General features: G+C 33.1%; 2 protein-coding genes across 6 annotated transcripts in view; one reads left to right on the plus strand and one right to left on the minus strand.

Annotated features, from left to right (window-relative positions):
• The first annotated feature begins 3,853 nt into the window (after positions 1 to 3,853).
• On the plus strand, positions 3,854 to 7,564 carry LOC120772575 (ribosomal RNA-processing protein 8). 2 transcript variants are annotated; one of them, XR_005705070.1, is made up of 3 exons: positions 3,854 to 5,221; positions 5,298 to 5,363; positions 7,295 to 7,564. XR_005705070.1 is itself a non-coding variant. In XM_040101269.1 (2 exons), exons 1-2 carry the CDS (start codon positions 4,062 to 4,064, stop codon positions 5,299 to 5,301), a joined length of 1,164 nt encoding a protein of 387 aa, XP_039957203.1. In that variant the 5' UTR covers positions 3,855 to 4,061; the 3' UTR covers positions 5,302 to 5,460. The 2 variants fall into 2 exon arrangements, 1 of the variants encoding a protein (XP_039957203.1); XM_040101269.1 differs by lacking the exon at positions 7,295 to 7,564 and having other exon boundaries at positions 3,855 to 5,221; positions 5,298 to 5,460.
• Positions 7,565 to 7,580: 16 nt separating this feature from the next.
• The window catches only part of LOC120772570 (neurogenic protein mastermind), a 50,040-nt gene continuing 34,200 nt past the window's right edge, over positions 7,581 to 23,420 (minus strand). For 2 of the 4 annotated variants that reach the window (XM_040101258.1, XM_040101259.1), the window contains exons 3-7: positions 12,902 to 14,842; positions 10,993 to 11,218; positions 10,113 to 10,934; positions 9,803 to 10,057; positions 8,999 to 9,735 (exon numbers count right to left, since the gene is read on the minus strand). In XM_040101258.1, the coding sequence (XP_039957192.1) occupies positions 8,999 to 9,735; positions 9,803 to 10,057; positions 10,113 to 10,934; positions 10,993 to 11,218; positions 12,902 to 14,842 (3,981 nt within the window). Of the gene's footprint in view, positions 9,736 to 9,802; positions 10,058 to 10,112; positions 10,935 to 10,992; positions 11,219 to 12,901; positions 14,843 to 15,035; positions 17,469 to 23,420 lie in introns of those variants that run through there. The other 2 variants (XM_040101261.1, XM_040101260.1) reach the window with 2 other exon arrangements.

Raw genomic sequence — 23,420 nt, forward strand, 5'->3', positions numbered from 1 at the left:
TAAAATTTCAATACACAAATTTTAAACAGTCCTGCTACATTTTCGTTTGCCTTTTAGATAATTCTATAACATATACATAGAACACATATGCATATGAATGTTAAATATTCTTAGTTTGAACTCATGTTTCGTTCTCTAATTCCTTATATTATTTACGAGTGCTCTTCGGTATTTAAAATTTTCCTAAGATATTAAATCCACACAAACTATTTATATTCAACATAAGAAACTGCAAACATTAACTAAGATTTATATAATTGTATCTAATATAATAATAGATTTAGAGCATAAAATACTACCGCATTCGTTCCTAAACCAATCAAACTAATTATTGTTAAATGATATCACATCTCAGCAACCCCTCACATAGAGATGCTTTTTTAGTTTAGTATCCGCAGATAAGACCTTTAGAAGTTTGCATTTTTTAAGTCAGACTAAATTCTAAACACCAGGCAGAAGCAATCATCCATTCCATGTAAACAAATGTAAACAGCTTAGGCCTCCAACAATCTGGAAGACTTTCATATACACGCATATGTACATACATACACAAGCAAGTATATTGTGAGAGATTTTAACATAAATCATTTAAAACTAAAACATTAATTACAAACCCGTTCATATGTTTACAAATTGGTATATTGTAAACCATATAACCGATACTGCAATGTAGATACAGTATATTTGTTAATTATTCAATGATTTTCACTAGACCTCAGTTTTTCTTCACTTGTTTTAATTTACATGAATGAAATCAAGAATTATAATAATTATGTTAATATATAAAGTTTATCATTTATACGTACCCTATTTTTGCGATCCCTTTTCGATTATACTTTCATAAGGCACATTTTAATTGGCAACCGCACATCATCACTTAAATACAAAGACTAATTGCAGATCTTTACTTCGACTTATAAATTTTCGCTAACTTCAAATTTTTACCGGCTCTGTATCAGCCATCCTTGTCTTACCGTACCTTAAATTACACAACATTTCAATGTCATTCCCGTTCACACCATTTTTTTAATATATACAGATATAAATGCAAAATTTATTTTAACATGTATTTAAGTGCAAACGGATATTCTATTTCTTTTCATATTGTCTAGAAACTCTCATATCTAAATAACCGAAATAAGCATTAATTATATGTACGTACATCTCTATACACTTAGGTACATACGTATGTATGTATGATTTCCTATCGAGTGTATTGGAGCGAGTGATATGTACGTTTGTTTGTATGTATATGCATATATATGTAAGTACATTAAATATTGTATAAAATTTCAAAGTTCCCTTGAATGTTGAAAATATGCTTAATTGCAAAAATGTCATTTTCCAAACTAAGGTCCGTACTTGCAAACTTGACATATACAAACATGTATGTACATATGTACATACATATGGATGTATAGTATGGAAACAGCATAAGAATAGCAACGGTTGTTAGTATATGCAGTATATTTTATTAATACTTCAACATGATAAAAATATTTTATTACAAGTTATTTAATATATTTTTAAATCTGCTTCGAATATTTCACTAGAATAATTTTCTTATGAAAATTTCTTTGGAATGTTGTTTGTGTTTACTTGGGCACATTTATAAAAAACTCGCGACGATGTGCTGTTATTGCTTCCTTATTACACACCCTATAAAACTTTATGCATACATACAATGTGCGATACATACAAAAAATTGTTGTATCCGGTTCTATATATTACTGTCCACCTCCTCCTCTAAATCTTTTGAACAATAATATTTATAAAAACTTAGCAAAAATTTACTAGGTTAACTTTGGAATTTATTAATACGGTTAGTTGTTAATTGGTATATAACTATTTTACTTATTTCTAATATATACAAATATCAAGATTTGCTTGCGCCAGTGATAAGCGATCCACATGGCTAGAATAGTATTTGAAACTCGTTATGAATAGTTTCAAAACATTATTTGAACAAACAGAAAGTAATTATGTTTGCGAACATACATACATACATAAGTAAATTTAAAATTTTTCAAACTGAATCCAAGTCGTAGATTAATGTATCGAAAGAATTATCAAGTTCCAAAAAGCGAACTTAAAATCACTCCCTTGTATATACATACATACACATATGTTACATAAGTACATACCTATTTAGAGAAGAAATATTTTATGAGAATCCAAGGCGGCAAAATATATTATAAGGTATGAACATTGAAACCACGGAGCGTGTGAAAATATTGAAATATGCTACCCTCACGAGGTGTATAAAAAAGGATATAGCACGTACGGGCCGAATTTGAGATTTCATGAATTTGAGAAAAAATGTTTGCATTTTACAGAAATTAGTGTACAAACAGTTAGAACTCAATAATTTCAATTAGAATTTTTTCGCTGAATCAAATTTAACTTGCTATTATCAGTACCCGGATATTTTACGTCTGATTTAAAAGACTGATCGCAAATGACATTCACGCATTCATTTGGTATATGAGAAAAAGGTTAGGGCTAAAAACAGTGTTTATATAATTATTATATTAGTTTATAAAAATAAGTTTCACTTATTAGGTCTTCAAATTCTGGTATGGAATCTAGGGTAGATCTACCAGATAATAGCTCAAATAAAAGTTTTTATATTGACATGTTGATACAAAATGGTGGCTATGACGCTCTAATCTTCGAAGTAACCTTTTTTAAGATTGATTCCAGGGATTCGTGCTATTTAAACTAATTAAAAAACTGGATTCCCAAATTGCAGACAAATACATATGTACAAAAGGCTAATTTCAATTCATCTCAAAAACAAAAACCATAATAAAAGTTAAGGGATATATGTATGTATGTATGTATGTATAAAGGCCAATTCACTACTTGTCTCGTTTTGTTTGACTATTCATACTTTAACAACGAAACGAAGAAAACCAAGGGTATGCCCGAATGAATGTTTAGCTTACAGTGTTTCTCTCTAATAAAAATGGAGGCTGTGGCTTCGCAAAGCGTAAAAAGAGAGTTTTTTCTTCGTCTTGTTGCGATATGAACGTACTCACATGTAGGAAGAATAAATAATCAGGTAACAAATTGAGTTGATTTTTTTTTTCAAGTAAAGGCCAAACAAATTGTACTAAATTGTTTTTTTTTTTTTGTGAGAAAGAAAATTTCAACCAGAGAATGTTATTGAATTCATTAAAGATTATTTATACCAGAGACTAATAAATTTGTGACGAAGGAAACTAAATAAGCAGGTAACAAGCTGAGCTGATTTCCTTCTTTCCTCAAGAATCTGCTCATTTGTCCGAATCGCCGATGTCACATCTTTATGCACATATGTATGTATGTATGTACATTGTATGTATGCGTGTACGTAACTATCATATATGTACATATGTATGTAAACCAAACGATCAAAATCAAATCCTTGTATGAAAAACTTTCTTTTTTTACTTATGTATTTGACAATATTGTATTTGGCAAAAATGAATTTGGTTTTTTTGACCAAGAAAATGCTTCAATCTCCTAACATATTGTTCAGATCGGACCAGTATAGCATAGTTAATGTTTTTTCTTCTTTCTTTACAGAATACAATTCATAGCTATGTAACAAATACATGCCAGGGATTTCTCTGAACATACTTTCACGACTCGAAAGCAACCTTGTAACTTGCTGCAGACGAATATGAATAAATAAATTATTAGAGATAAATTATGTATATAGATACATTTTGTTGTGGTTTGATTATGCCACAAATTTCAACAGATACATTTGTGCAGGGTTCAGATAGAGAATGTACATCATTTATGTAAATTTTTTACGTTTTCTAATTTAGATCATCTTAATCGATCTATTACAATTTAAGAAATTAACGCTATCAGCTGTTTACTGTATATTAAGGCATGTGCAGTCGTGTTGGTGGCGTAGTATTTTTATTTATTTTTTGTTCAATTCCGTTCCTCAGCTACTTTTCCAAGAGCGTAGATTTGTGGTTTTTTATACACAAATTACACATGAAATTTTTGCCTGTGAAATAAACTACATATAATTGTAAATTGAAATTTTTTTAAGTTACGAAATGCCAAAATTTTTTGTACCTACATCATGGGAGAATTTAGCAGAAGCAATGAAATTCCGTTCAAAAGTATCTTTGGGCGATAACAGTGCTGAGGCAAAGACAGTCCACGCTATATCAAGTACTAGAAAAAAGAAGAAAGTCAAGAAACCCAAATTAGACACGGATACAGCAAAAGATTTGGCTAACGCAAAAGTCAACAAAAGTGGATTAGAATTTGAAAAAGTCCACAAGGGCCGAATTGACAAAAAAAATGTCGATAAAAACCCACGGTCACATGCTAAGGTCGTAAGTACGTCCGGATATCGTGGCCCTCAACCAGTTGATGCGCTGTCATCCACCAAATTAAATCTTAAGGGAACGAAAAAACGCAATAAAAGTGTACCAATCGCAGCTTCAATTTCTAAAGAAGCTGTAAAATTAGCTGGGTCGGCTAATACTTCTTTAGAGAAAGATAATTCTGATAGTGAATTAGTTAGACCAACAAGTTCCCAGGACATTGGATTAAAAACTTTTGAAAACACTCTAAAGCAACAATTGTTAGGTGGACGGTTTCGTTATATAAACGAACAGTTATATACCATGGATAGTACAGACGCGAATGAATTTTTCAAATCAGATGCCGAAGCCTTTAATGCATACCATGCTGGATATCAACAGCAGGTGGAAAAATGGCCTATGAATCCACTTGATCGTATAATAAAAATGATTAAACGGTTACCAAAATCCCTAGAAATTGTAGACTTCGGTTGCGGTGAAGGTCGTCTGGCTACGATGTTGCCCAATAAGGTGTATTCAATGGATTTGGTGAGCACCCGCAGCGATATAATAGCATGTGACATGGCTTGTACGCCACTCAATGACCAGTCGGTAGATATAGCCGTTTATTGTCTGTCATTAATGGGAACGAATCTAAAAGATTACTTGTTGGAGGCGAATCGCGTTTTACGTCCTAACGGTTTGGTAATAATTGCAGAGATCCAATCACGGTTCGATGATTTGCGGCAATTTATACGCGGACTAGAAGCTTGTGGATTCGAATTACTGAAGAAAGATATTAATGAGCGGTTGTTTTATTTTTTTCAGTTTAAAAAGGTACGAAATGTTGGAAAAGTAGTGTTAATACCGCCATTTTCTCTGAAGCCGTGTTTATATCGGAAACGGTGAGATATATCATATTTAATATAAATAATTTAAATTTAATTTATATACATTTAAAAAAATTGAATCTTCCCACAGATAATTGAAGCATTATCGTTATGACGACCTACATTTCAGAAAGAATGCTACTAAATTTATACCTAGGTATGATAATCATCAAAAAGCATAAGTAAACAGATGATGTAATAGTTTTTGTCGATATTAATGCAATTTATCAATAAATTATGAGTATTGATTAAGATCCATTTGGGTTTCCTTATTGAGTAGCAAATGTTATACTTACTAAATCACCGCAATGTCATTGGCATTCAATATAATATTAGATTAGTAAATTGCCCCGAATAACATGCTATTATGAATTATTCAATAAAAAATACCAAAAAAGTTATTTTAGTTTTTATTTGCAAAAGTAATATTTTGTCACGTTTTCTTATGTTTAATATATGTAGTTTTTATTAGCATAATAATTATTTCAGTTATTTTTCATGCAAATAGTATATTTTCTTTACTACTATTTTAGTTACAAGTGGTTGCATTTTGTGAAGATTTTGTTATAAAATAGAAATGATAAAATTACTAGTGAAGTGTAGTCGTTTTATTGTTCTAAAATATTAATATAAAAAGGATGACCAAAGATTTTTTATTATTATTTTGTTAATACTTAGGAAAGTATTGACCCATTGTTGATACATAGAATTCGTATTGTGAGGAAAGGATTCTGTCTGAATTTCAATTGTATATCTCACACATGGACCGATATTTTCGGTCAAAAGTCAACTATAGATACTGGGGTCCACATATTCGGTACCTACGGTCTTGAACAGTTTTGGTTGGATTTGGACAACTTTTGGTCATAAGGTGGCATTCTTTAAGGGAATTATTACTGCAAAATTGTATTCCGTTATATTAATTACAACTTGATTTGTGTACTGGAAAGTGAAAGAATCAAATGAAATGAATGAATTTTAAATTGTTTTATATGGGAAGTAGGCGTGGTTGTAGTCCGATTTCGCCCATTTTCACACTGTGACACAGGAATGTGAAAAGGACACGTACTAAATTTAGTCGAAATCGGTCGGTCGGTTTCCGATTTCATCAATTTTCACACTGTCGGTAGGAGTTCTTATATTCGAGCTTAGCAAATTTTATTGTTGTAGCTTTAGTGGCTTTAGGAGATATGCACGTTAAACATAAATTTTTATCAAATTTTTTATCCACATATCTACAGGTGCCCTTTGCTACTGTTATCTCATGTGCCAAATTACAGTTTGATACTTTAATTAGGTGCTTTGTTATGATACTTTATAGTTTCGTATAGTTTTTTTTTTGTGGGCGTGGTAGTGATCCGATTACGCCCATATCCGCACTCGTAATTTTTTTTTGTACTAATTAACCTGCATATTATAAAAGCATTATGGCGTTACATAAAAACGTATGTATTTGGTTTTATCAAAACGAAATGTTATTGTGGCTAGCAACTTAATGTTTAACTAAAGTTTTTTGTATGTCAAATGAGAAGATATGCCATTAGTGTACTTGTTGCGATTGTTTGTTTCCACTACATGTCTAGAGTCTAATGATAAATACTATATAAATAATGTTTTGATTTATCTGTATTTCTGGTGGTTAATGTTATTATTAATTAGATACTGTATTTATTTTTGGAATTCGGGGATTTTCATTATTACTATAATCCATTTATACTGTGGTGTCTTCTCAAAGCTTTTTTGGTACAATGTTAAAACTAACAGTGTCGACACATATACATAAATGTAGTATGTATTTTTGGTATTTTTCTTCGCCAGGGCCGCGTAACTATTAGGTTGGAAATTGAGGCATAAAACAAACAAAAATTATTTATCATTATATTATTTGTAGATCATTGTTCTGAACTGTTTTGTTTTTTATTATGTACTGTAGGCATATGTTAGTAGTGAAGAAAGACATACACAAAATATCCTTTAGATATTTTTCAGCAGAACTTGTACACAAACTTTTTGTCTACCTTAATTCTGATTACTACTAATATATGTTTATAAGAATATTCCATGGTGACAATATAAATTTCTCAGCAGATTCATATGTATGTAAAAACACAACAACGCTGTTAAAACCATATTTTTTCTTATCTTCAAAAAACTTGCGATGTCTATATACGAAATGGAAGAAGTCGTCAGAATTGGGAGACAAAAGAATTATGTACACAGATGTAAAGAAATCAATCAGAGAAAGATGTCGTTGTTCTCCTTTGGAAACAGCAGATTTTCGTAAAATTTATTTCACTTATCTTTGTTTAAGCTGCTATAGTTAAGTGGAAGTGTATTTTCAAAACCCGTAGAAGTTAAGTATAATTATCCATAATTTCATATCAATTTTGAATACTTTTACCCTTTTATTGATTTTGGAAGGATGTCTTAGATCTATTTGGATACATATATCTACAGTTGTATATAATTTGATATAACAATTTTAATCTACTTTGTAATTATTTGCTTAGCAACTACATTGTAATTAATCAGTTTATATTTATTAATGTTTTTATGTTCTAAAAACTGTATCTTTTTATTATGTACCTTTTACATTCTTATTAAATTTATCTTTTGTGATTGTATAATAAAACGAGTTTTTCGACAAACATTTAGTAAAGTGTATTTAAATATTTGCAAATATCTGTATAAATAAATGTTCCTATGATTTCTTTACATTTATTTGCGCTTGAACTTCAGTTTTATATCATAGTTTGGAGCGTGCATATGCCTAGCGTGTCTTTGATGTTTATCTTAGATCTAATTATATACTACGGAACTCATACAAGAACTAATAATAATTTCAAATATTGCCATTTGTTTATACCGCTGTTTGTTTTATTTCGTATTGGAAATTATAAGATACTTTTTCCTTAGTATTTTTTTAGATTCAAAATATTTTAATGTTTCTTTTATTGGGTTCCTGCTAATAACATTATTTAATTATAGAAAAAATATCACCAATTTTTTTCTTATTACAGTTTTATTTACACGAAAACGTATACATTTCAATATGAGTGTTTGTTTGCAGTTTTCTGAGAGCATATTGTTTAAACATTATCAATATTCAAAACTTTTAACAAAAATATTAAAATTTCTGTATGCTACACTATATCTACATATACCTATATGGATTCTCTAAATTTTCCGGCTGTCATGTTCTATTTATTTGCTAATGCTTTTTAAGTACATGTTATACACACATATGTCTATGTGATTATAAAGAGCATTATAGTAATGTAATTGAATTAACAATAATGATGATATAGGTGTATTATAAAGAGCGAGGGTATATTTAAACCATCCCCTTTATGTTAATACATAAATTATTTTTCTTGACAAATGGAATGTTGTTAAATTAATGCAAACTATTAACTTTCAAGAATATTATCAGCAAACAAATTTAGATTAGTGCGAAACAAAACTATATTTGCATACATTTATATTTGAGGCTATATCAAAAATCAGTACAGAAGACAGACATGTAGCCAGCTTAAGCTTACCACAAGTAAATTATTTAATTTTGTAATGCCGCTTTAGGATGGGCTTATTTGTAAATATGCAAGTGTATGTATGTATGTGTTTTATATGTATATAAATTAAGCTACTCAAATTCGATTTAAAGTAGTATTTCTTTTCCAAAAGCTGATGAAAATTATTTTCATCCGTTATGTAATGTACAATTAGGTGAATACTAGGTGTTTACCTGGCAGCAGTCACTTTCTTCCTTTTCTATTCGCCTCGATTTCCGATTTACAGAATGTCTTGCAGATTGAAATTGTCGTTGTCAAGTGAATTAATTAAATCCTGTGTGGAGAAATTGCCACTGTCCACCGGCAAGTTGTCGAGGAACTCGAGACATAAATCATTAGAACTGGCCACCACTGAATTAATTGTTTGATTTATGGCATTGGCAGTATTGGAAGCTGTAGACGTATTGGTGGATTGAACTGCTGTAGCCGCAGTCATGTTATTTCCTGTGATATTATTATTATTTGACCCAAGGTTGTTTGTTCCCGATCCAAGGGAACCGGTGGTGCTGGCACTGGGCCCTATACTAGGTACTCCTCCGCTTACCATTCCGCCAGTACTTGCGTTGCTGCTTCCCACATTCTGACTGATTTGCATCATTTGCGTATGCTGTTGGTGCGCGGTTGCCGTCGATGCGGTTTGTTGAACGAACTGCTGTTGTTGCATTGTCATTTGTTGTTGCGACTGTGACATGTGTAGTGATGTCATTTGCATTTGAGCCATTATGTTACCAGGTCCGCCTTGTTGCTGCTGATGATGTTGCTGCAGCATTTGTTGCATCTGTACGCTGCCTGGTCCTCCGCTACCACCGGCGTTCGCTAACATTTGTTGCTGCTGCTGGACCTGTTGCTGTCGCATCATTTGTTGCTGAATTTGTGATGGCGTCAATTGCATGCCGTGATTTGGAACACCACCACCAGACATAGGACCAACACCACCAGCACTTGGTAAAAAGCCTCCTGATTGGGAAAAGAACAAATAATAAACTACCACATTAAGATAGAAATGTAATATATATATATTTACCGCCGCCAAATGATCCAGCCCCTTGTCGCATTGGACCGCCAGGTCCTCCACCAAAACTCATTTGTTGTTGCTGTGACATCATCATGTGGCGCCACTCCTGCTGTGAACCCATCGGCATACCATCAGGAGTAACTTGGACATTAGGAGGACGTTGTTGTGTTCCCATGGGCCCATTAAAAGCTCCCATGGTTGAACGTGAACCAGTAACTGCTGAATGTTGCATGTACATCGCATGCTGCGGGCGCATCATTGGTCCTAAAAAATACGGCAATTAAATGCTTTTAATCATAATATATATATTTTTTCATACCTGAGGGTGGAATAGGTTGTTGCGTCATTCGTCGCATTGCCGCTGCTTGAGCTGAAGCATTGGGAAAGCGTCCGCCGCCGCCGCCAACGTTCTGCTGCATCATTTGTGCTTGCATAAGTTGAGCTTGCGATGCCTTGTATTCGGGCGGTGGTGGTCGCGTTCCACCCATGTGCTGTTGTTGTATAGCTTGAACACGCATCATTTGCTGCTGTTGTAAGAATTTGGCTTGGTTAATATTCATTGGGGGTCCACTATTTGGCGTTGCACCCATCATCATGGCTGCTGCAGCAGCATTTGGTCCATTCTGGGCATTTATATGCGATAATGAATTGCTAGACATCATCCCGCCTAACCCGCTACCATTAGTGCCACCCATTTGATTCGTTCCACCAATACTGACATTCCCGCTCATTCCCGAAATGTTATTCATGCCACTGGGTCCAATTGTATCCCCTCCTCCTCCCCCTATCGTCACACTTTGTGGAACTGGTCCACCATGCACATTACCACTCACGCTGCTTGACTGTTGTCCTATTAAATTACCCACACCTCCAGGTACACCATTATTTGTATTGTTATTGTTGTTCGGAACGACAGGTGAGCCAACATTCGTCGATGATACTTGAGCCAAGGCCGCAGATGCAGCTGCAGCAGCTGCTGCTGCAGCTTGTGCTTGAGCTTGAGCCTGCGTTTGACGTTGACGCATATTGGAAGGCATTTGTTGATTCTGCTGTGTCGGTTGTTGTTGTGCATGTTGCTGCTGCTGTTGTTGTGTGAAATTCAGTGACTGGGTTTGCGAAATGGAGAAACCGTCTGAAGGTCCTGTGAATGATTACAAATTTAAATAGAGAAAATCATATGTAGTTATGGTTGAATATACCATTTCCATGATTTAGATTTTGATTTTGTTGCTGTTGAGATTGCTGTTGCTGCTGTGAATTTTGAGTATTTTGATGTTGCTGACCATGTGGCTGTTGTTGTTGTTGAGCGCTTGACCCATGAGGTTGCTGCTGCTGGTGATTAAAGAATTGTATACCCTGTTGCGCTGCCACTGATACGCTGCTCTTCATGTCCCCACTTAAATGAAGATGCTGACCACTTGAGACCTTCAGTAAAAGATTGAAAAATATTTTATATACATACATATGTACATTTATTTAAAGAAGGCGATAAATAGAAAACTACTACGAATTTTATTTTAATAGTATTTTAACATTATGCCGACGATTTTTTTATCTTTTACTACCGAAAGCAGATACATTCATATAGTTTGGGAATATTGGAATCATATGATGTACGTCCTCTGGTAGGTACATACACGATAAATGGAGACAAATAGTTTTAAGTCGACTACCTTTGATATGAAATCATTTTATATCAGAATGTGATACAGCGAACTTGATCATTGTATGCCATTTTTGCATGGGCCGACGAATGTTAAACAAATTGGTTTATAAATTTTAATTTTGATATAGCCCTATTTTGAAGTCCACTAAGCTTATGCTGGATTCCAAAGTGCTATTTCATAACTGAAATATAAAATGAAGTACCACGTCGAAAAAAAAGTTATACTAGTCAATTGTGTGGGGGAAAGCTCATAGCTCTCAATGGAGCGTTCTATACTGTTGGCACTTTCTATTTCTTCAAATATTTTAGATTTCTGATTTTAAATCGCATGGCGTGTGAGTAACATAAATTAATCAAATAGAATAAATACTAGATGCTGGATCACGACCAAATGGTCATATTCTTAAAAGCTGTAACTCCCTCCCATGCTCCCTTTGACTTCTTAGATACATACATATTTATGTACATATGTATGTATGTACATATGTATGTACCATAAGCCAAAATATTCTTACTTGCAGCCTGCTAGAGCAACAGGCAAATATGAATTAAAAGACCACACAAGTTACTTGCAGCAAATATATCATGCTTTTAACACGAGTTCGGATATCGATTATTCAACGAAATAAAGTGCGCTTCCTTCGTGGTAAGGTAGAGCACTCAAAACTCTTACTATTTATATGTATATATGTACTTAGGTATAAGTGATATAGTTAGTTATGTAGGACATAAATTGCGATAACTTTTTATATTAATATTACCAAGCATTAAAACTTCTGACTGGGAAAATAATATCGGCAATATTGTTAGGGTGGTTACCTTACACTTGTTTTCTGAATGCAATCGTTTATATAAGAGAGTTATATTTGAAGATAGTGGGCACAAGCGCAGTGCGAGAGAATCGTGGAAAGCACGACATCAGCAGAGTGTAAAATGTGAGAGCTTTATAAATAAATAATGACTAAATCTCTTCATATAAAGTAAGAGTTGCAAAGAATGTACAAATAATTATGGTTTCAACTATGTTTCCACACTAGGGTGTTTTCGGTCAAATCTAGGCGATTAGGAGGCTAGAGAAATGTTTTCTCGATTTCACAATGCAAAAATTTAATTTGTCTATACAATAACATCTGATTTATAATAATTAGTTACTGTTAGTTAATTAAATTCTACGTGATCAATTCTTTTCTTGAAATTCATTGCACTTTTATACTATTATTAGCACCCTTTCTATTTTTCTAGATTTGGCTCTAAATGAAATTGTGATAAATATTAATGTATGCATATAAAATATCTCGATCCCGATAATTAATGGTATATTTGTTTCCTTTTTAATTTTTTTGGTCGATAACCACCCATTGGCTTGTCAAATAATATTTAACTTTTCTATTTATTGGTCTCACCTTATACATATGAATAACTAGCACACTTAAGTCACATACCTGTATCCCATGAGCTCCTCCTTGTTGGGTAATATGCAATTGCTGCGTTTGTTTCATTTGCAGTGTTGTTGTTGTCGACTGCTGTTGTTGTTGCTGTTGATGTAGATTCGGACCACTCTGCGAACTATTAGCATTGCCCGCTCCCGCATTAATGCCACCACCGTTCCCATTTTGATTGTTTGAACCTGACGCTCCACTTACACTAGGACCAGCACCCATGCCACCGGTACCATTGTTGACATTTAGTTGCGGAACGCTTTGCGGTCCTCCACGTTGTTGCGTATTGTTTTGGGCATGCTGCGCCGTCATATTAGGTGGACCGCCATTACCACAACTATTCCCTACGCCGACTCCTCCACTAATACCACCCGATCCTGAAGCACCGCGATTCGGTCCTTGCATAAATGATTGACCGGCAGGGCTCTGATTGCCTGTTGCTCCCATTGGGGAGTTATATGGCGAGTATTGTTGTTGCTGGGTTTGTGGTTGTCCGGGTTTCGAGAAACTACCAGAGTTGTTATTTGGTCCCATTTTAGGTACATTCGGGCCATGCGAGTTTTGTGTTGGTTGTGGATGATTTTGTTGTGTGTGGTGTTGTTGTTGCTGCTGTTGGTGCATTTGAGCCTGCTGTTGTAGTCGCTTGAGATCGAAATCATTTTGTGAGGAATAGAAGAGCTCTTGCTTAATATCTAGAAAAGACTGTTGCATGCCAACAAATGGACCATTGCCAGGAACTTTTTGCTGAAATTGAGGCAAATGCTGTTGTTGTTGTGAACCATTGGGCCCCATACCAAAATCGCTCCCGAAATTGCCATAATCATTATATCGATTATTTGGGCCACCTCCCCCCATTATTTGCCCCTGTTGTGACTGGTGCATTGGCGGCCGTGGGAAACCTCCCATACCGCCCATGGCGTTCTTATGCTGATGTTGCTCTGCCATTTGTTTTAGCGTTTGTGCAGCTAGCGATGTCATCTGACCGTTATCAGGACCATTTAAAAATTGTCGCATTTTGTTCATCGTTTGGGGATCGGCATGTGGAGGTCCATTCATAGGACCACCTATACCACCACTATTAGTCGCGTTAGGCACGTTATTTGCAGCACCCACATTCATACCCCCACCGCCATTTCCAAATGTTGCGTTAAAATCTGCCATCACATTTTCTGATTTCACATTCAGACTATTAATGAGGTCTTGTGCATTTGGTGGCTCCACCTTAATACCATCCTCAGTTTTAATATCTAAAAGCGGTTTCTCATCAAAACTAAATAAATCCGGATTGAAGTCTTGTAGATCATTTATGATATCATCACCCATAAGATCGGGAAACCCGGGAAAGTTACTATTTGGACCACTCTCTTTTTCTAATCCAGCCAGATCGGAAAAGTCCTGATCGGGCTCACGTTTGCATTCCACTAAATTCGATAGACTACCAAGACCAAGTTTTTGTTGCTGCTGAGTTGTATTTGAATTGTTATGTCCACTCATTAAGTTGTTAATATTAGTACCGGTAGCACTATTACCACCCCCGCCATTAGCTCCTCCGCTGTTTCCAGTGTTTCCACGAGCATTATTCGATATTCCGCCACTTTGCGGATCATTCGGCCCACCAGAATTACCGCCAGGACCAGTAGTCGTTCCACCACAACCACCGCTGCCAGTGCTGCCGCCGTTCCCACCGACGTCCGACTCGCTTTTTACGGAAGTGTTTGTGAGCGCCTTAACTGTGACATTCGTGCTTATCTGCTGCGGTTGTGAGTTAGCCGCTGACGTGGTGAACTCCAATTTTTGCACAATATGCACTGAGAACTTGGTTAGATTTTCAGAACCGTTGTTATTGTTGCAGTTATTATTGTTATTTGGCAGTTTGTGTGGCGGCTCAAATGTTTCAGATCCATTGTCCACGTCGTCCGCAGGCCGTTTTAAGAACTTTTGTTGCTAAAATAATGAGAAAAATCAAAAATTATTCTACAATTTTCACATATAAAACTTGATTATCTATTAATGTATGTATAAATCACAGTTTTAAAATATTTGTATAAAAAATTAATCAAGAATTTGAAGTTTAAAATATGTATATATGTGTATGCATCTATATATATCTATGCAATAAGGTACTAAATTGGTTTACCCAAATATTCATTAAAATGATTAACTTATTTCCTTCCAAAGCAAGTCGACATAGAAAAGAAAAGCATTGCCGTGTTCCCTTAAGACTTTTCTATGTAACGTCCAATCGGAATTTGATTTGATTCGATTTCTCTCAAAACTTTTAGTTTTTCCATTTCAATGACACAGTTTGTTATTTGAACGCAATTGCTATAAATTACAAACATTTATTTATTTTTTTTATTTCACAAATAATATCACCGAATTTAAACTATTTATATCATTTTCAATATTTGTGTATGTCTACATGTACATATATTAGCTTAGATGATCATTTAAACCTTCTTGAATGTTGAAGTTGTCGTTTTGCCGCTCAAAGTGCAAACTCTTAATACCCCTTGTCTCTGCTAAGAAGTTAATTTTACATTTTTTATAAGTAAAAACAGACAACAGTAAATATAAGTAAAAATTAATAAAACTATGAGAAATACATATTACAAATATTGAGATGAAAATGTAGAGATTTTACTTAAATAAAGCTACATTTTTTGTTTTGAAGACAACATACACTTGATGCGTTCAAATCGCAAAAAGAATTATTTGTTTTGGTTCTTCACATAAAAGTTGCCTAATTTTAAATCTAAATATTATATTTATGATAATGACTCTTCTAGCACTCATTATATCAGAATTGGTTTATGTTATTAATAAAAGTGGTAAGGGACTGGAGAACGTGAGTGCAGTTCTCTTTGCTCGAGTAAGTACAATTATGAGGATTTTCTCGTCGTTATATCTTATGTAGATTACTGCACTACTAGAATGAGTGAATATAAAAATATTGTATCTATGAAAAGACATGTATAGTAACGGAATCATAACCCATTCCTATGCCCACAAAAAGGCGTTAATCGAACGAATCATCGGGTTTTTCGCGCTAACAAAATTTAGCTTACGCATTAGTAAAGATATCGAGCTAGAGAGAAAACAAAATTCCATCAACTAGTTAGAGAAATATCTCTATATTGTATCAGTACCTATTAAACCATGCTGATAAAAATAGATCAAACCGATCTATACATTCTAGAAGATCAACCCAAAATTACCGTTGTTTTTGTTGTCGTAGGGACAACAATGTTTTAGGAATACCTATTACCGAATTGAAAGTCCGAAAGTCTATCCATCCATCTGTGCAAGCGATATATAGGTAAAAATTAAAATATCTTAATAAAATACTCCTTGATAACATGAGAAGGTTGAAAGTGCAGATCGGCGGATAGAACCAAAATATGTTTCCCTTACCACATCTACCAAACTATCTGATAACTACTTATATTAGCAACTTCTCATTCAGTGCGAAAATGGGTAAAATCGGATATTACCGATCCCATATATGGTTATGTTGAAAACTACCATAAGTGGATAACTTACTATACATATGTATATGTACATACACCAGACACATTAAATTTTACAGTAATGATGGTAGAAAAGGACCTCATATAAATCTATTTAAAAAATTTACAATGGTCCACTTTAAGGTGAAAACCCATATCTCAGGAACTATTTCACTAACTTAAATTAAATCAGTGCATTATTATTTCATCCTTATAATACAGTGTAAAATCAGGCTATGTTAGATTACAATCACATCAATTTCCAATTTTATACAATTATAAATTTTATCTGATTTTTCACTTAATTTAAATAGAGCCTCCGAGGTTGCCCTCTGTCATCTAAAAACGGTCGAAATCGGGCTAAACATTTTCTAAACCGCAGATTCTGAACATGAGATCCCTATTTTTTCTGGCTAATTTTATTCGAAAAATATCAACCTTTACATCATTTATTAATATACAGTTTTGTCACCATCTGAAAATATTTTGCCGCCCTCGACCCTACTAAAAATTACGAGACAAGACAGCCCTTCCTAACTTGTATATGAAGTTTTACAGACACCTCGCAATATTTACATTTGAAATTAAAGAAGTTTATAAAATGCGGATGAGCCCGAATTAGCCTTATTTACTTTAGTTCATTTATAAAGCAAAAGACCAAAATTGATGGATTACCATGTCAGGCTTTACAAGTTCAAACCCAGCCAAAACTCTAGCAATAAGTCTTAATTTTTTTTTTACAAAGAGAAAATAATTAAAAAATATATGGATTAATTTTTGTGATTACAGTGGCTTCCGTTTCCTGGCATTGGACTTATTTACATAGGTACATATGCTTATACACTCACTATATCATTTTTTTTTGGTAAAAAATGTAAACATTTTAATTGTAAATCTAGTGTCATAGGTATGTTATGTGTTTCTATATTTAAGGTTGTTGCACTATTGTTTTTCTCTACTGTTTCTGATGTCACTTTGACCACCTCCACTTTGCGTATTACTATCTATTTCAATTCGATGCGATGTCTCGCCGCTGCTGCAATTGTAACCATCATTAGCATCAACTACGTCAATATCTCATAACTTTAATATTGATTGCTTGAAACTGTGCCTATGTACATTTATTTATAAACTGTTTTATTATTTAGATTTATTTCAATTAAAAATTTTAAACTTGCTATTATGTTATTTGGCAAGTGTTATCGTTTTCGCCGTAGATGTCGCCCTAATCGTGTATGAATTTAGGTTTCTCGTTATCGCAATAGCCAATTATGCTCATCTGAAATTTTCCGTGTTTTGGTCGTGTGGCGTTTGGCTGACAATTGAGTACTGACACGAGCCGGCTGTGGCGGAGTTCTTGATATGCGACAACAGCAGCTATATACATATATCTCGAACTACCAAGCCAACGAGGCAGTCACCTAATCAAACATTTCGTCAGCCAGCAGTAGAGTCACAACCGCTGTAACCGTCACAGGAGAATCAAAAAATAAACGCGCTAATGCATTGTGAGAAAGTTGGAAAAGCACTGCAACACATTAAAGAGACAGCAACAGAGACGCAAAGTATAACAACGCACCAATGAACTCGAAATGCGAAAATAAAAATTCACATGCAATACATATGTACATTTGCCCGAAGCAACATGAAACAACGGTGACATCCCAATGAGAGTTAAATAAGAGCCATAGACATTGCGAATGGGAGAAATGGAAAATCTAAAAAATTAGGAAAACGACGTTTTCTTTATGCACCAGCAGTAATCAAGGTATGAGACTGAAATGTAGTGAAACTAAGTATATCAAAACAGTGATACCCATCAAAGACCAGAATACAAATGCTAACATGGTCAATAGCAGTTAAAAGCGCAAACGCCGAAAAGTTAGAGCAATATAGAGACATCATCCATGAAGGGATGTTCTTATGGGAAACCAAAATACAATAGACAATATACATACATACATATGTATGTATGTATGTACATATTTGCAAGAGAAAACAACCCTCATAAAAACTTCATGCGGAAGCTATAGAAGCTATAAGTCTAACCATAATATCTGTCAAAATAAAAATAAAAATGGATTGTTAAAATATTTTATAACTTCTGAGTGAAAATAGCTTACCAACATTAATATAACTTTATCAATATTCGAAATCGTAGAATCAAAAAGTAAAGAAATAATTGATAACGTATTCTAAAATTGAGCGTTTATTGATTTTTCTTATATATTTCCACTCCCTTTGAATAAATCCTAATTTAATATAAATAACTTTTAAACATATATATTTTAAATATCACATTTAAAAAGTATTGAATTTTCACCGAGAATAGGACAAAAAAATTCTTGTACTCTCATTTCATCATAATCGAGAATTTCGGTGATAAAAACCTGTAGCAATATGCTGACGCTTTGGTTGACGACTCTGTTATTAAAGCAGTTAAAACTCTTACCACTATACTAGCCAATTCATGGTGAGATAAAACTTTACGAATATCTAAATATACATACATACATACATACATAATTATATAGAGGCATTACAAGCATTGGTAAAACATTCACTACGCGATATCTTGTGGGCATAAATTGCATTGTTAAATAAAAACAAAGCATTCGTTGTGCATTGTTTTGATATGCTTATTACCTTACAATTAATAAGATTTCAGCTTGTCGTTTTCTTTTCCGTAACATCTTTTATTCGGAGACTGCCCGATGGTTCACAACGACTAAGAAAGAGATCAATGTCAATAAAAGAGAATATAAATATTTGAACTTGCTTAGTTAAGGGAAAACCAGCAATTCGCCACTACTATCATCATAATCAATGGCATAGTGTGCTCTCTGTATTATATATTTAAGTATATACATATGTACATATGTAAGGATCTGGGTACATCTCACAGAAAAAACTTTTGGGTCAAGCTTTTCAATCCATACATTCATATACTTACATACATATGTACATATACTAAATTACAGAAAATATAGATACTTATAAGCGGGGTTGCGAATTTTTAATTCAAAAATTATACTTTAAGCATTAAATTTTTATTTTTTAATCCCGATGTTCTATTATGTTAATTCTGAAACAATTTATTTTTTTTTTTAATTCTTGACTATATGCTTGTGATACAAATTTTTCGTTTTAATTTTAGTTGGGATTTTATTAAAAAGAAATTTAATCCAGTTAGTGGAAATTTTTTTAAATTATTTTTTAATGGGATTATAAAGCAAAACAATTGAAATTCAAATGTTAATTCAATTATTTTTTAATGCATTACTGGTTATAAGTATATGAACCTAAGCATATGTATTTAGATAGTTATATAATATAAAAATAAATGCATATACCGTTACCATTCATCTAATTTAATGAATTTATCCTTTTTACGAATTTGGTACCTGCTGAACTTTTTTGTTACGCAAACATACATATGTACGTGTATACATTTATGTAAGTATACTGTACATACATATGTATATACATATGAGTAAATTAATTGTTTTCCAACAAGTCTTGTCAAAAAATCAATATCTGAAATAAGGTCAATATTTCTAATATATTTCTAGCCTTTGGATAATTAATTGTATCGTTTTTGTGTTCAAAACACTAAATAATGATGATTAAACTCGAGGAAATTATTTTTAGAAAGTTATTTAATAGAATTGAATGAATGAAACATTTTTAGTGAACAATTTAAAAGTGTATAAAATTTTTGATGAAATTTTCGTTGATGAATTCTTTCCAGAAGAGTAAGAAAATAATGACAACGTCAATCTCTTTTGATCTTTTATTCACCAGTTTTGAGTTTTCCAGCTTGAACTATTTTGTTAATATTCGCTGGCTGAATTGCGTATGTATGTACATACATATGTACATATGCACATACAATTTATCTTGCGATACACCATATACATACATACATATGTACATGTACATACATACATGCTATATTATATCCTATTCTTTCATTGGTCTTACAATATTAAACATACATTTTAGTTGCAAACTCAAAAAATTAAATATAGACATAATCGACATCCGATATATGTATGTACATAGATAATGTATAGCGATCACGCTACACTTGTAGAATATGGAATCAAAGCAAAACAATTGAATCAAAGTATATAGAGCTAAATATATACTAGGGGTATTCTCTTGCTCTTGCAAGATTGCAGATTGCAAAAATACTATACCGAAATATACAAGAGCACCAGAGCACCCATTGCAGAATCTAGTGATATATGAACGGCTGATTCGGTCAATTTATTGTGAATGACTATTATGCAGAGCTATTGTGAATTGGCGCACCTTCTGCATACATTTTTAACAAAAAAAAACTAGCAAATCTTTATAATTTAAATAGAAATTATAAAATATATTTAAAGCTTACCTTCCTCAACAATTTAACGACGTAATATGTCTTTATGTATAATGACAGCTAAAACAGGGTTGCAATTATATTTTTGCGTGACATTGCACGCAAATATTTTTTTTTTTATTTTTTTTTATTTTATAAAAGCTTACATAATAATACAATTATTATACAAACTTAAGAAAATACGCAGCACTAGCATCATGGGCTATCGGCCGACTGGTTATGTTATATGCGTCGAAGAAGGTCGCTGTCTTTCAAAAAGTTGTAGATTTTCGAAATATTGTTGCTTGAGGGATCCATCAATAAAATTATTGGATCAGTATTATTGAAGTTTGACAGTCTATGAGTTTGAAGTGCTGGACAATGTTGCAGAAGATGCAATAGATTTAAATCTGAATCACAAAATGGGCATTGGTTGATCTGAGTGCCATTTAGTATGTGAGCGTGTGTGATAATGGAGTGGCCAATGCGAAGTCTGATATATGGAATGATATAATTAGATGAAAGCGATGACGGAAAGGATGGTTTGATACGATTTGAATTTATTCTAGAGTAGTGGTGTCTGTAATTCATCCAATCAAGCGCCAATTTAGTGGATCTTTGTTGAATAATAAGCCGTTTTATATCACTCTTAACAAACAAGGCAGATGTAGTTGTTGGAGCGATGCACACCTCCTTAGCCACCGAGTCCGCAAAAGTATTTGCACGCAAATATACATATGTAGGTTTTACCGTGCGATTCTGTAACTTGAGACAGTCTCAAGTCTCTAAATTTGAGATTTTAAGTTAGAGACAATTTTTGAGACTTGAGATGATATTGCTATTCTGTAAGTGACAGTCACAAAATCTATTACATTTTATTATTCAGAGATGTTTTTACACTTGAATGAAAATAAATATGTCGATAACAAATATTAAATTTTCTATAACATAGTCAAAAAACATAATTATCAATGAAAATAAAAATATATGTTGATATTGTTTCATAATATTTACGAAATTTATGTAAAATTGATTTATTTTTAACCTTTTCGTGTTTGAGTTGCTTACAAAATATAAAGAAACGACAATCGATTAATATCCATGATGATCTCTATCCAGTATATTCAAAATGGCAGACAAGAGTTATTTTTAGTTTTGTGACCTGCTAACTACCAGGTCTCAATATTTTGAGACTACCGCTAGAGACTGTTTAGTGAATAGTAACTAGTCTCAAATTGAGACTTTGCCTCAAAATGTCTCAAATAGAGACTAGAGACTGGTTACAGAATCCCGCTATTAGTCTGACATATATACTGTATTTTACAGCCATTGCAAATAGTTTTCTGCGTGTGTTTGTTGTTGCGCCGGTGCACCAAGAGGAAATATATGCAATTCTTGCACCGTGCAAGGGTTTTGCAAGAGCAAGAGAATACCCCTACTATATATGTACATACTTACATACATATGTATGTAGATAAATATGGTTGTCGATATCGGTAAACAAATAAAAGTCTGAGTGAGTAATATTAAGCAATGTGTGCATCATAAATTTGGATTGGTTTAAAACTTGTAGTGTCCTCACAAATGTAAGCAGCTTATGAAACAACTATGAAAATCGTAAACATAAATTTTATAAAATTTTAAATAGAAAGAACATATGCGGTTATATATACATACAAAAGTCTTAAATGCGCAAATACTCAATAAAGAGAACGACTATGGAGTAAATGTTGCAAATACATATGTATGTATATTATGGTCAGCGCAATCTTCCAGAGCATGTGGGTTGCTCTCTTTTTCACTCTACTTGAACATAATACTTAAACAAATACGAACCAACTTCAACGAGAGTCGTACTTGGGAACAGCGAAACAGATGAGTGTAAATAATGTTGCCAGTGATGAGTACAACTTTGAAAGGTATTTGGCAATAATATCGTCAATTGCCTTCGCAGCGAAATATCTAGACAGATCATTTTCTCGGTATACATACATATGTATGTATGTATGTATGCTTCTTTTGTTGTCACTTTTTGCTTACAGTTAAGTAGCCGCAGATTTATCAAAATATCTTTTTTCATGGTAGACTCATTTTGTTTTAATGTGTCATTCATGCATGACATGACTGAAATGCAATCTTTTCTTTGCGTGCAAAAACAATGTTATCTGTGAAAAAGCCGAATTTTTGACATTTTCTCATGTGGACCAATTAGTGAAGAATATGCTTAAAAGTTGTATTAGAGACAAAATGGTCTATTGGTACGTAAGTAAGTACATACTTTTCAAGGCACCAAACTTTTGAATATACATACATACTTACATAAGTATGTAATGCCTAGTTGGGCGTTTATTAAATGTTATTCTAGAAGTACAAATATAATACTTGAGAGGTATTTTTATTTAATAAGCATACTATAACTAGCCCCTTTGTATCATAAGGAAGGTGTATAACAAATTATAATACATACATTTGTTGTATTTGTTTATTTTACAGCAGATTTTTTTTTTTTTTAGTTAGAAGACTGGGTTAAAACTGGAAGTATACCCAATAACACCAATACTAATGTTTCTTGGTAGGTGCAATACATATGTACATACATACGTACTCATTTTTTCGTAATGCGTGACTGAAAAAATAAGTTGACCTC

Source organism: Bactrocera tryoni, chromosome 3, assembly GCF_016617805.1.
Source record: "Bactrocera tryoni isolate S06 chromosome 3, CSIRO_BtryS06_freeze2, whole genome shotgun sequence".
Classification (NCBI taxonomy): Eukaryota; Metazoa; Arthropoda; class Insecta; order Diptera; family Tephritidae; genus Bactrocera; species Bactrocera tryoni.

Bases quoted from the DNA above. Each gene is read 5' to 3' on its own strand.
- LOC120772575 (XM_040101269.1), top strand. From the start codon at position 4,062: ATGCCAAAATTTTTTGTACCTACATCATGGGAGAATTTAGCAGAAGCA.